The sequence below is a fragment of the Camelus dromedarius genome, chromosome 7 (genome assembly GCF_036321535.1).
Source record: "Camelus dromedarius isolate mCamDro1 chromosome 7, mCamDro1.pat, whole genome shotgun sequence".
Classification (NCBI taxonomy): Eukaryota; Metazoa; Chordata; class Mammalia; order Artiodactyla; family Camelidae; genus Camelus; species Camelus dromedarius.
In genome coordinates, this window is record NC_087442.1 from 16,196,558 (window position 1) to 16,211,790 (window position 15,233).

General features: G+C 35.3%; 1 protein-coding gene across 5 annotated transcripts in view; it reads right to left on the reverse strand.

Annotated features, from left to right (window-relative positions):
* AGBL3 (AGBL carboxypeptidase 3) overlaps nucleotides 1-15,233 on the reverse strand; it is an 85,095-nt gene that overhangs the window by 48,438 nt on the left and 21,424 nt on the right. For 3 of the 5 annotated variants that reach the window (XR_010381587.1, XR_010381586.1, XR_004137935.2), the window contains 2 exons: nucleotides 8,697-8,823; nucleotides 7,633-7,733 (listed from right to left, as the gene is read on the reverse strand). Coding sequence is in view for 2 of the 5 variants with exons in the window: in XM_031455409.2 (XP_031311269.2) it covers nucleotides 6,566-6,632; nucleotides 7,347-7,459; nucleotides 7,633-7,733; nucleotides 8,697-8,823; nucleotides 9,958-10,120; nucleotides 13,595-14,374 (1,351 nt within the window). In the remaining 3 variants the exon portion in view is untranslated. Of the gene's footprint in view, nucleotides 1-6,565; nucleotides 6,633-7,346; nucleotides 7,460-7,632; nucleotides 7,734-8,696; nucleotides 8,824-9,957; nucleotides 10,121-13,594; nucleotides 14,375-15,233 lie in introns of those variants that run through there. The other 2 variants (XM_031455409.2, XM_064487344.1) reach the window with 2 other exon arrangements.

A 15,233-nucleotide genomic window follows, 5' to 3' on the forward strand; every position in this document is an offset into this window, starting at 1 on the left:
GGCTCAGGCACAGCCGCCATATCCTCCGGCGCTTAGCATCCAGGCGGGGGCAGGGGCGAAACCTGCATCCGCACCTAAGGGCTTAGCAGCCTCAAAGGCCAGACGGAGGCTTGTCTACAGCCCGAGGCAAATAGTATCCTTCCATCCTGGTCCCTCAAAGAACTTGCTCCGCCAAGACAAGGAGCTGGGTTCTGGCCCAGAGCAGGGACAAGGCTGTTCCTCGGTCTTCCCCGAGCCCACCTACAGGGTGCCAACCAGAGGCAGAGTGCGCAGCTGCACAGAGCAGTGGACTGACCGGCGCCGGGAGAGGGAGGGCGGCCCCCCGCCTTTCAGGCAGGAACGCAAACCCTGACCACAGTGCTGGGAGGGGGCGCGACCCGCCCTCCTACCTGGCCAGTCTGCAACATCTGACTGCGGCATCCAGAGGGGCAGTGACCGGCCCGCCCACAGCAAAGGAGAGCTGCACCTGACCCAGTGTTGGGAGGAGGTGCAATCTGCTTGCTGACAGGCACTGGGAGCAGCACAGATGAGGGCGCCAAAGGAGGGCCTCTGGAAATAGCAAGCTGAGCTTCCAAGACAGGATGAAGACAGAAAGACTTCACATTAAAAGCACACAGTCTCCAGGAGAACACCGACCTCCCCCCCTTTTTTTTAAATCTGTTTTTACCTGTTCTATTTTCTATTACCCTCTTAATTTTTACTTCTTAATTCATTTTTATTTTTCTTGGGTTTTGATGTCCAGTTATTGATTATACACAGGTTTCAAATACATCTTTTCATCTTTTCCCCTTTTTTTAAAGGTTTTAAAAGGATGTCTCAACCCGACTGCTATTCTGCTTCAACTTGCTCTTCTATCATTCATTATACACTGTTTTCAAACCTTTTTTTCTCCCTTCTTTTAAAATTCATTCTCTCTCTCTTTTTTTCTTTTTTTCCTAAGTCTTATTCCTACATAGGCATTAGATAGATAAACTCCTTAAGGACCACAATAGATAACTGATACTCCATAAACCACAGTGCCAGAGAGGTATGAGCAAGATGAAGAAGCACAGAAACCATTCCCAATTAAAAGAACAAGAGAAATCCCCTGAAAGAACATCAATGAAATAGACATCAATAGCCTACTAGATCAAGATTTCAAAAAAGGAGTGATCAAAGTGCTGAAGGAACTAAAAGAGAGAGTGTTAGGAGATATAAAATATGTCAAAAATGAAATTGAAGCTATAAAGAAGAGCCAAGTAGAATGGGTAAACTCACTAACTGAGATGAGGGATGATCTAAAAGCTTTGCAAAGCCGACTAGATAATGCAGAGAAATGAATTAGTGACCTAGAAGACAGGACAACAGAAAGCACCCAATCAGAAGAGCTACAAGATAAACAAATAAAAATAAATGAAAATAGCATAAGGGACCTATGGGATAATATAAAGCGTGCCAATCTTTGCATAATAGGGGTCCAGAAGGGGAAGAAGGATCAAAGGGGATTGAAAAGGTTTTTGAAGAAATCATGACTGAAAACTTCCCAAACTTAAAGAAGGAATCAGATATCCAAGTACAGGAAGCTCAGAGGGTCCCAAGCAGGAAGAACCCAAATAGACCCACACTAAGACATATCATAATCAAGATGGCCAGAGTCAAGGATAAAGAAATGATCCTAAAGGCAGCAAGAGGAAAGCAAAGAGTAAGTTACAAGGGAACCCTCATAAGGCTCTCAGCTGATTTCTCTACCCAAACACTATAGGCCAGAAGGGAGTAGCAAGATATATTCAAAGTCCTGAATGAAAAAAAGATGCAGCCTAGGATACTTTATCCAGCAAGGGTATCCTTTAGGATAGAAGGAGAAATAAAGAATTTCACAGACAAGAAAAAGCTGCAGGAGTTTAGCAACACTAAACCCATGCTAAAAGAAATATTGAAAGGTCTACTCTAAATAGAAAAGCAGCAGGATGCTATAGAAATGAGAAACTCACAACTGGAAAGGTGATAACTCATGAATTACAAATAAAATAAACACGAAATTATAAAAGAAGACATACAAATCATTGAGAGTGGGAGAGGGAGGCAGGGAAGTATAGAATTTTTTTTTCTTTCTTTTTTAAATTTTTTGTTCTTGGTAGGATGGGTTTGAGATCATGTTACTATCAGTTTAATAAAAACAGTTATAGTAATGGGCTAATAGGTTTACGAAAAAGGGTAACTACAAGCCAAAAGCTTACAAGGGAGTCACAAAAATTAAATAAAATCCATGATAACACAAAGGAAAATTACCAAACCACAAAAGGAAGAAGAAAGGAACAAAGAAGAAATAAGAAATCAACTGCAAAGATAAGTTCAAAATGGCAATAAACACACATCTATCATTAATTACTGTAAACGTTAATGGACTAAATGCTCCAGTCAAAAGACATAGAGTGGCAGACTGGATAATAAAGCAAGAACCTTCAATATGCTGCATACAAGAGACCCACTTTAGGGAGAAGGACACATATAGATTGAGAGTGAAAGGATGGAAAAGGATATTCCATGCAAATGGAAAAGCCAAAAAATCAGGTGTTGCAGTAATGATTTCAGACAAAATAGACTCTAAAACAAAGGCCATAAAGAAAGATAAAGAAGGACATTTTATAATGATTAAAGGAGTGATGTAAGATGAGGATACTACACTCGTTAATATATATGCACCCAATATAGGAGCACCTAAGTACATAGAACAATTACTAACAGAGATAAAGGGGGATATTGATGGGAGTACAATCATAGTTGGAGATTTTTAACACCGCATTAACATCACCAGACAGATCTTCCAGACAGAAAATAAATATGGCAACAGAGAAATTAAATAATACAATAGAAAAATTAGATTTGGTGGATATTTTCAGAGCATTACACCCCCCCAAAATAGGATATACATTCTTTTCAAGTGCACATGGAACATTTTCCAGGATTGATCATGTACTTGGGCACAAAGGAAACCTCAACAATGTTAAGAAGATAGAAATTATCTCAAGCATCTTTACTGACCACAGTGCCATGAAACTAGAAATCAACAACAGAGAAACAAAGGAGAAAAAAAGGAAAGCATGGAGATTAAACAATATGTTATTAAAAAAACAATGGGTCTATGAGGAAATCAAAGCTGAAATTAAAAAATACCTTGAGACAAATGACAATGAAAGCACAACCACTCAAAATCTATGAGACACAGCAAAGGCAGTGCTAAGAGGGAAGTTTATAGCAATACAGGCCTTCCTCAAAAAAGAAGAACAATCTCAAATAAACAATTTAACCCACCAGCTGAATGAATTAGAAAAAGAAGAACAAAAAGCCCCAAAAGGCAGCAGAAGGAAGGAAATTATAAAGATTAGGGAGGAAATAAATACAATAGAGATTAACAAGACCGTAGAAAAAATCAACCAAACCAAAAGCTGGTTTTTTGAAAAAGTAAATTAAAATCGACAAACCTCTGGCAAAACCCACAAAGAAGAAAAAAGAGCACAAATTAGCAAAATAAGAAAGGAAAATGGAGAAATTACAACAAATAAAATAGAAATACAGAATATCATACGAGAATATTATGAAAAACTATATGGAACCAAACTGGATAACCTAGAGGAGATGGACAAGTTTCTGGAAACATACAATCCACCAAGACTGAATCAAGAAGAAACTGACCACTTGAACAATCCGATCACTAGAAAGGAAATAGAAATAGCAATTAAAAACCTCCCTACAAATAAAAGTCCAGGACCGGACGGCTTCACCGGGGAATTCTACCAAACATACAAAGAAGAACTCGTACCAGTCCTTCTCAAACTATTCCAGATGATTGAAAAGGAGGGAATACTCCCAAACTCATTCTATGAAGCCACCATCACCCTGATACCAAAACCAGGCAAAGACACTACCAAAAAAGAGAATTATAGGGCACTATCACTGATGAACATAGATGCCAAAATCCTCACCAAAATATTAGCAAACAGAATCCAACAACACATAAAAAAGATTATACATCATGACCAAGTGGGGTTCATCCCAGGGACACAAGGGTGGTTCAACATACGCAAATCAATGTAATACATCACATCAACAAGAGGAAGGACAAAAACCACATGATCATCTCAATAGATGCAGAAAAAGCATTTGATAAAATTCAACACCCATTTATGATAAAAACACTCGCCAAAGTGGGTATAGACAGAACATATCTCAACATAATAAAAGCTATATATGACAAACCTACAGCCGGCATAGTACTCAATGGTGAAAAACTCAAAAGCTTCCCACTAAAATCTGGGACAAGACAAGGATGCCCACTATCACCACTCCTATTCAACATAGTCCTGGAAGTCCTAGCCATAGCAATCAGGCAAGAGAGAGAAATAAAAGGGATACAAATTGGAAAAGAAGAGGTAAAAGTGTCACTATATGTCGATGACATGTTACTATATATAGAAAACCCTAAAAGGTCCACACAAAAACTACTAGAGCTGATCGAAGAATTCAGCAAGGTAGGTTACAGGATTAATGTTCAAAAATCGGTTGCATTTCTTTACACTAACGATGAATCAACAGAAGAAGAAAGTAAAGAAACAATCCCCTTTAAAATAGCACCCAAAGTAATAAAATCTCTGGGAATAAATCTAACCAAGGAGGTGAAAGAATTATACATAGAAAACTATAAACCATTGAAGGAAATTAAAGAAGACTTTAAAAAATGGAAAGATATTTCATGCTCTTGGATTGGAAGAATCAATATTGTTAAAATGGTCACACTGCCCAAGGCAATCTACAGATTTAATGCAATCCCTATCCAATTACCCAGGACATATTTCACAGAACTAGAACAAATCATAATAAAATTTATATGGAACCATCAAAGACCTAGAATTGCCAAAGCATTACTGAAGAGAAAGAAAGAGGCTGGAGGAATAACTCTCCCAGACTTCAGACAATACTATAGAGCTACAGTCATCAAGACAGCATGGTATTGGTACCAAAACAGACATATAGACCAATGGAACAGAATAGAGAGCCCAGAAATGAACCCATAAACTTTTGGTCAACTAATCTTCGACAAAGGAGGCAAGAATATACAATGGAATAAAGACAGTCTCTTCAGCAAATGGTGTTGGGAAAACTGGACAGCAGCATGTAAAACAATGAAGCTAGAACACTCCCTTACACCATACACAAAAATCAACTCAAAATGGATCAAAGACTTAAACATAAGATAAGATACAATAAACCTCCTAGAGGAAAATAAAGGCAAAACATTATCTAACATACATCTCAAAAATTTTCTCCTAGAATAAATAAAAGCAAGAATAAACAAATGGGACCTAATGAAACTTACAAGCTTCTGCACAGCAGGGGAAACCATAAGTAAAACAAAAAGACAACCTACGGAATGGGAGAAAATTTTTGCAAATGAAACCGACAAAGGCTTGATCTCCAGAATATATAAGCAGCTCATACGACTCAATTAGAAGAAAATAAACAACCCAACCCAAAAATGGGCAGAAGACCTAAACAAGCAATTCTCCAAGAAAGACATACAAATGATCAATAGACACATGAAAAAATGCTCAATATCACTAATTATCAGAGAAGTGCAAATCAAAACTACAATGAGGTATCACCTCACACCAGTCAGAATGGCCATCATTCAAAAGTCCACAAATGACAAATGCTGGAGAGGCTGTGGAGAAAAGGGAACCCTCCTACACTGCTGGTGGGAATGCAGTTTGGTACAGCCACTGTGGAAAACAGTATGCAGATTCCTCAAAAGACTAGGAATAGACTTAACATATGACCCAGGAATCCCGCTCCTGGGCTTATATCCAGAAGGAACCCTACTTCAGGATGACACCTGCACCCCAATGTTCATAGCAGCACTATTTACAGTAGCCAAGACATGGAAACAGCCTAAATGTCCATCAACAGATGACTGGATAAAGAAGAAGTGGTATATTTATACAATGGAATACTACTCAGCCATAAAAACTGACAACATAACGCCATTTGCACCAACATGGATGCTCCTGGAGAATGTCATTCTAAGTAAGCCAGAAAGAGAAAGAAAAATACCATATGAGATCAATCGTATGTGGAATCTAAAAACAAACAAACAAACAAAAAACCAAAGCATAAATACAGAACAGAAACAGACTCATAAGCATAGAATATAGACTTGTGGTTGCCAAGGGGGTGAGGGGTGGGAAGAGACAGACTGGGATTTCAAAATTGTAGAATAGATAAACAAGATTAAACTGAATAGCACAGGGAAATATATACAAGATCTTATGGTAGCTCACAGAGAAAGGAATGTGACAATGAATATATATATGTTCATGTATAATTGAAAAATTGTGCTCTACACTGGAATTTGACACAACATTGTAAAATGATTATAAATCAATAAAAAATGTTAAAAAAAAAAGAAAATAACAGTTACTGGCATATAGTAACTATACAACTGTAAACTTTTTCCCCCTGATTGTTAGTCACAGTAATAAGAGTACGTATGTAGCATATCCATATCAAAGGCAGAAATTTTCAATCATACCTGAGAACTTAACTTGAGAAGATCAGTCTGAGAGTCGTTGGATTCTGAACTGTCAGAGCCACGGCTGCTACAAAAAAGTAATATATTATTTTAATTTACAGAATCTTTTGGTGGTACTTTAAAATTTCAACTGTTACTTTATTATCTTATTGCATGTTAGAAATAGTTCTAACTATAAGAAGAGTATTTACAAGGTGGTATAGATGTTTAGTAGTTCTAGGCACTAGAAGAGTATTAGAAGAAGGCTCAAATTCACTGGAACTCATCAAATATAAACAGAATGAGTTCAGAATGATGCTCTATCTGCAAACAGACTTATTAGTCACCACTGGAGGTTGCAGGGGCACTAACTCAAAGTTTGAAAATTTATAAATAAAGATGAATCAAACATTTCTGCTTTTCCTACAGGAACTGTACTAAAATGAGTACCTTCCTTCTTCCAATAACGTTCCCTTCACATTAAATTTTGCATTTGTTATTCATTAACTTAGAGTATTTATATGGCATCTGTATAAATGTGTCAGTTCTCTGTGGGTAATGACAGCATTAAAAACAATTTGAGTATGTCTTTCACGTATAGAACATAGTAAGTGCTCAATTAATATTAAGTGAATAAATGAAGTCTTGATGAGGTCTGGCTAAAATAAAGAACATGGGAAGAATTTTCCTCCATGTATTGCCAGGATTTTCAGTACAGACTAACAATTATATCCTAGTATTATTATAAAGGGCATAGTAAAACAGCACAACAAATTACATTACTTCCACCATGTTGACTAACCTGGATTCTAGATCCAATGTAATTTCTTTCAGAGAAGTATCTGAATCATCAAGAACTTTTTCCAAGTTTATATGTTTTTCCATTTCTTCTAATTCTTTTAGGCACTGATAATACTAGGGGAAAATGATAAATGAGTTAATTATAAAGTAGCTGTTTCCTAATTAAACTAACTGAATACTTACAGACCTTAGGATATTAAAAAGGAATAAACTACTGTAGGCCTACAGGCAGGGTACATTACATGAGAGGCTGGAGTCTGATGTATTACCAAATGGACTTTACTTACCTTAGTTCGGTCTGGATCACAGTAGTCCAAGAGAGAATCACAAAAATGATATCCCATTGACTCCAAGTCTTTTGTGTTGAAATGAGTGCCTCTTTTATTACCTAAAAAAATCAGTAAGTTTATCCATCCTTGAGGGTGAGTTAAACATTTTTTCTTAGCGGGCAGGCCTAAGTTGCAAAACAGAGAGTATAACCAACACATCTGGTATGATTCCATATTCTGCCCTTTGGATTTTCTGCTAGGGCAGGTCATTTAATAGCATATTGCTTTCGCTCGTTCCCTCTCCACCATTTTGGCCAAAGGTGACTTAATACAGATTCGTCTATGTTGTAAAGCAGAAGAAAATTCAATAAGAAAGTTATGGAATACTTGGTTACCAGTTATAAGCACCCTAATAATTACTCAGAGAAAAACTTGGGTAAATATTTTAATGTTTTCATCATCATTAATAATGTTATATCAATTTTAAGGTGCTTTAAAAACTAGCCAGAAGTTACATGTATGATTTCTAACACTTTCCTTTGAGCTAATACATTTTCTAATAATGTGCCAGTCACCTTAATATGGAGCATTCTAAGGATATGTTAGATGTGACTAAAAGCTTTCTTAAATGCAGCTAGAGCAAACTTTTATTTTTAGTTCAAGGAACCAATTAAAATATAAATTGACAAAAAACAAAATAAAGCCCAGTCTATTTTGCCTTACAAACTGCAAATCCACTAAAAATATTTCTGTCCTGGTATTTTAAGTATAAGCATTGCTTTTTCCTGCAATCATTATAGCCATTTGTAGGAACCCCTTAAAAAAATTCTTAGTTTATGAAACAACCATTTAGGTATTCTACACATATGCTAAAACTTCCTCTTCTCAACAAAGGAAAATGATGCGATAGAGATACGTATAGTAGGAGTCTGTTTATTCATCCTATTTATAGAATTGATATTAGAATGTATCCAAGCAGGAAGAAAGTGCTCACTATTCAGTTGTCTACACTAGTAGGCTTACATTAAAAATGTCTCTGATTTAAACCTCTGACAGTCATGAATGAGAATCCTTGATCTTACCCAGAGTAGATCCACAAAAAGTGGCCTCCATGGTAAAGCTGTTCCTGATTCCCATTTTCCACATTACCACCCTTCCTGTTCCCTCTTTGCTCTTCTGAATATTAAACTTGCAAGCTGAGAATGAAAACTGGAAAGAAGCAAATAAAAATGAGACCCACTGCTTTTCTAATCACAATGTCTTTCTTAGGAAGTAGGGTTGAAAATGGAATGCCTAGTTGTGCAAAAGCAGTTAATTCTCTCTAAAGCTTCAGAAGCTACTTTTATTTCATGACCAATGGAAAGAACTCATTTTAAGGATGACATATTTACATTTCTGAGAACAAAAGATTTGAATTCTGGCAATAACATTTTACTTTTAATCTATATATAATATAATCATTCAAAACCAGTTAATTCTTGATAGTGCTGACTTTAAAAAGGTTATAGGAAGGAGCCTAAACATGCTTAGGAATCAAGATCAGTGTTTAATTTTCAGAATAGAATAAAGATGCTTTATTTTCATATGAAAGATAACTTGAAAGTTTTCCTGATTGTTATAACATCAGCATATACAATGAGTTTTTGAAATTTTACTTACCATATAATTTAAAAAATTGACTTTGTGTTCCATTCTTTGAACTTTCATACATGTATAGATTTGTGTCAGGATATAGAACAATTTCATTACTTCTTAAAGACTCCCCTTTGCCGTCCCCTTGCAGTCATTAAGTATTTCATTTATTTTGGAGCTATGGTAAATGGCACTGTTTTAAATTTGGTTTCTAGTTGTTCTTTGTGAGTATATAGAAATGCATTTGGTTTTTGTGGGTTGAGCTTGTATCCTATGACATTGCTAAACTCAGTACTTCTAGGTGTTTTTTTGTGGATTGCTTTGGATTTTCTATGAAGCCAGTCACATCATCATCACTATTTTCCAATCTGTCTGCCTTTTATTTCTTTTTCTTGCCTTACTGCACTTGTTAGGACCTCCAGTATAAGGCTGAATTGAAGGGGTAACAGTGGATATCCTTGCCTTGTTCCTGGCCTTAGGAGGAAAAGTCTTTTATCATGAAGTATATGGTGGTGGGTAATGGGCATTTTTTCCTTCATATTTCCAATTATTGGTAACTAAACATTTCACATAGTTGCTTTCTTATGGTCAATTGTATAAACCAGTCAAAATAACTAAATAAAAAAGCAGTTTACTGAGTAAAATTATCCATTCTTCTGTCTCACATGGGCAACATGTAGTAAAGGAGACAAAAATCTTAAAGGTGCTTACTTTATCTGGACAATTTTTGCTCAGCATAAGTGGAAAGATTCGTTGCTGTAGGTATAAAGCTTTACACCTACCACTACTGTCACAGCCATACATGAAGATGTTCTCTTTCTTACTGTGGCCATGAAGGTCACAATATAAAATAACCTCTCGTTTCTCCATCAATCTACCAAGAAGAAAAAGGACAAGTTACTATACTTTACCTTTGCATTTTTCTTCTATGGTTTTAACTATGGATTTACAAGTCTAATATCCAAATAAACAGAATTTTTGATATCCTAGTTTTTAGTTTCTTTCTCTTCTTACCCATACTGCATATTATGATTAATATATAATTTTTAAACGCCTACAATAAGTTCCTATTAATTGAATGTAAAATATGAATGGTTTAGCCTTCCATTATAAGGACAAAATTTACCTTACTCCCAAGACTTTCTCCAACAGGAATCCCTCTGCTTTTTTGTTTTCTGTTGTAGACAGAAAGCTCATTCCTAACTTTGCCCACTAGCTCTCACAGAGATTCTTTCCGACTAAAATACCTTCTTTCCTCAAAACTTGTAAACGTAAATACTACCCCTCATCCCTCAACACTGACCTCGCATCTCACTTCCTCTCTAGTCAAGTCCATCAATTTTTCTTTTTTTGAACTCCTATAGCACTTAATATTGGTACCATTTACTTGGCACTTGTCTAGGTTAAGTTTTTAGTTAAGTTTTTATATTTTTGATATTAAGTCTTCTTATTAAGGATAGAGAATGCTTCAAAACATCTAGAACAGTGCTGTGCACACAAGTACTCAATTATGTATTAAAACTTGAGTGCCTGATGACTTAGTGCTGAAGCCAATTAGTATTTAACTCTTGATTAATGTGATGAATAGGTATTATTTTGAGAAAAATGGTACCAAAGTTTGAAGTGATTGGTTTTCTGGTCAGTTTCTAATAAACAATTTAAAGAAATCATTTCTTAAGAGCACAATTCTTAGCCTGTATAGGCATTCAATGAATATTAAAGTAATAAAAAAATAAGCCCCCAAACTGGTTGATGAAAATAGCTAATAGGCTTTCAAAAGGTAAAAAAGTGGAGGATTATGGGCATGTCTGTCTTTATTTTCATATTTCCAAACTTTGAATAGCATTATTATATCATTTAAATAACTGAAATTACACATAACTACTTGTTACATCTGGAAGAATAAATACAAAATGTTAGCAATTTTTAGTAATATGAAATGTATTACTTTTGTAACAAAAACATTAAAACCTAAAATCAAAATATTCAAAGTACAGCTTCTGTTTGAAAAAATACTCCTTTAAACTACAGTGAAATCCCAAACTGAAGTCTGTTACATGTATAATTATTCTTTTTCACTTGGTGCCCAATAAATTTTAACTGATAACAAAAGATTGACCTAAAGCCACTAAATGATTACAAGTTTTTAGAAAAAGAACTAGATTATAAAGTAAGAATTTTAAGTTAGCTCCTTAAATGAGATATACTGTACATTTTTAAACTGTTTCCCCCGTTTTAATGATTTTCGTTTCCTGTAAGTAAGTCAAAAGAAACTTCTAAGTAGTTAATTGCCAAAGAAATGTTACTACTTTTGAAGTGAAACAGGAAGGATATTAGCGTTTTTCATCTTATACTAACTTAAATCACTTTAGAAACTTTTTTTTTTAACTCACAGGTAAGATACTCTAATCTCTTACACTAAGTATCCTATACTAAAATCTACTATAATTCTCAAATACTTTAAATAAATTTAATTTTAGATATACTTACAGCTGCTCACCTTTCCACACATATGTGACTGACTTTTTATTCCATTTTATCTGTCTATGATTCTTAATGCCTGCATTAAGGTAGTTCTCTTTTTTGGAAATCTTTCTGAAACTTACTGAATAGATTCCTGCTTTAACCTCCTTACAAGGCAATCTGAGGAGAACTAAGACATATAAAATATTTTCCATAGAGACAAGCCAAGGGCCTGTAATCCATCTTGTGTTGGGCCAGGCACCCTTAATGTCAAAGAGCATTAAGCAGACATTATAAACATTCTAATAGGCATCCCATAAGCTCCCTTTCTATAAAAAAATAAACTCTGAATTTTGGAATAACTTTAGATTTATACCAAATTGCCAAAATTAATAGAGAGTTTTCATTTACCCCTTATCCAGTTTCCCCTAATGTTAACATACCACATAACGATGGTACACTGTCAAAAACTAAGGAACTAACATTGGTACATTACTATTAATTAAACTCCCAACCTTATCTGGCTTTCACTAGTTTCCCACTAATGTCCTCTTTCTGTCCCAGAATCCAATCCAGGATACCACAATGCATTTATTCAGCTTTCTTTTCATTGTCTGCCATCATCAGGGTTATTCTTTATTGCTTAAATATTCCCAAATGACTTTAAGGGAATCCTGAAGTCCACATTTGTGCACTTCACTCCCCAAGCGTCTAAGCAGATCAGAGGATTAACATGAAAGGGAAAGCCGAGGCTGAACTATGATAACTGGAGCCTTGAAGCCTCTTGAAGCCTGTCAGCCCCTCTGAGGAACTGGAGGTATCCTTGAGGTCCTCCTCCTTGAAACAGGGCTCTTGTGCTTGCACTAGTGGCCCTGGTAACAAAGCAGGATGAGGATATAAACACTAGTACTTACTACTGTAATACTTAAACAATCCTAAATAATTTACAGAGTTTTTACATCTATATCTAATTCATTAACAACTTTTTTTTTTCTTTTTACATTTGATGAAACACTGAATATATTTAGAGCTTCTAATGTTTCAGGTTTTATTCTGGGCAATTTAGTAATAATATTCTCATTTAATCCTCTCATCTGTGAGGTATTATTATTCCCCCTTTATAGATGAGAAAACTGAGATTTGGATTTATTTTTAAATTGCTCAAGATACAGTTAGCAAATGATATAGCAGGGATTCCAATATGATACGTTTTGACTCCAGTCTCCAAATTCTTAACCAAAAAGGTTAAGAGGCTTTGGACTTGGAATGGTTGTTCTTTGACTCCAATAAATCCTTCTATGCTAGCAATGTCTATTCATGATTATTATTACTTCAATCTATTAAAATTCACCCAGTAATTTAACAAATATTTAAATATTATGTGCATTTTACCATCCTGGATTCTGTAGAAAATGTAAAGCTGTTCATTTTTTTCTAGGGGCAAATAAGATTATTATTCATGAAAGTTTAAAGAGCTATGTAACTGGCTAGTAAAAAGACTCATCATAGAGCAATATATGGTCAACATAGCGCTAGAAGACTCTGTGGGACATAATTAATTTTTACATATAAGGGATTCAAGGATCCCAAAGTAAACATCAGTGCTACCATCAGCTTTAGCAAGAAACCAAATTTGGGATATGCAAATTTAACTACGTTTCACAAAGTCATTAAAATGTTCTATTTTATTTCTATTTCATTTTTCAAAAGAAAGCTAGTTAATCTAGTGGCATATTGCCAGAAAGGTGTATAAGCAGAGTTGGGAAGAATGAGGAAAAGTTAAGTAGCTATTAGTTAAATCTTAAGAAAAGCTAGAGTAAAACAAGGGGGATTCTTACTATCTGGTTTACTACATAAGCAGAGGGTAATCTGAGGTTTATTTTACCTACGGATCATGTTCCGGGTATACCAAACAGAAGGATATGATTCCTTCAGGAGAGATGTATAGTTGCGGTTTAAATCCTGTCCAGCTAAGGAACACCGATAGTTTCCCACAATCACACCATCTGGATTCAGCATGGGTACCACCTTGAAGATGAAAGTGTCCCGAAGCAACTGTGCATCACTTGAGTCTCCTAAAATATAATCCAGGAAGCCTTTGATGATCCAAGAGCTGTTGGTTTCTCCTGGATGTACCCTTGCAGTCAGAATCACGGCCTTTCGCTTTCTTGTGTCAGTGTTCTTCAAGGGGGAAGTAATCGTTAAAACATACACCATGTTTCTAGCAATCGTGTGGCATAAGACACGTATTTTACAAAACTTTGACCGTACTGGGTCATTATTGATGCTAGAAAGGTATTCTTGCAGGTTGGTGTAAGTGTATGGGTAACAGTGAGCAAAGTAGCAGGTATCTTTGTTGTGCGGAAACTGAAACGTCCATGTAAGAGAGAAACAGTGGCGCCCATCTTGTCCCTGGTTGTTCCTATAGTACTTGATTTGGTCTCCTATTCTCTGCCAGCCAATATTATGAGTGCTGGCCTCTTTTTCAGAATAAAACAGTGGGCGCATACCTCGATTATAAAGACTAGCAGGTTTCGTGAAATTGATAATAGTGAATCTGTAGACTATTCCTGCTTGGGTATTAGTGACTTGGAAATAGTACCACTGGGTGTGTCTATTTGTGAACAGGTCAGGGCGCACAGTCAGCTGGTACTCATATTCTGCCCTAATACACAAAAGGAAGGGGGGAAAAGCACATAAAAATGTAAAAATGACACTGAAGTTTAAATGAATAAAAGTAATAAACATAAAAATAATAAATTATCTATTCATAGGGAGCTTTTTATTTGGGAAGCAGTGTTTATTTAGGCAGCATCCAATAGCAAATGATTGCTAAAGATAAAAGGTTTGAAATGTTCTTTTATTGGATGTGAAACTGCTTCTATGCTAATTCTAAAGCCTTTTTATTCCTCTGTAATTTCAGAGAACACATGAAAAATGGGCATTTGATAAAAATCGTAATTTCAACCCAATTATATTTCCTGTAAGAAAATGATTAACGAGTTCTCAAAACTGAATTAAAGTCCAATGTTTTCTTTTTTTATTTCGGACATTTGTTATATATTAGATTCTAACTCTAGGAATTTGAAATATTTATCACTAAGAAAGATTTAAAACATATAAATTAATATGAGCAAATGGATTACAAAATTTTAAACTCTGTGAGGACAGGAACTGTATTTGGTAACTATTTGCATACCGCATACTTAGTCACTGAGAATACTTAAAAATAAAGGCCAAAATAATTTCACTAGTATATTATTAATACGTATAACAACTTTCTTGGTTAGTTGTGACTTTTTTTTCTTTACCAAGTGACTTCCTATTCTGTCAGCATTATGCACTTACTGCATGTGTGTGTAGTTATAAACTGTGAACTAGGAATAGGTGAAATGAATGTTGAAACCTTGTTGAATGTTGAATCTAGGTATGGGTATGTGGTAGTTAATGTGGAACTATAATATGCTCTGTACTTAACTGCGGGTTTAAAATTTTTCATAAAATTTTTTAAAAAAGAATATCCT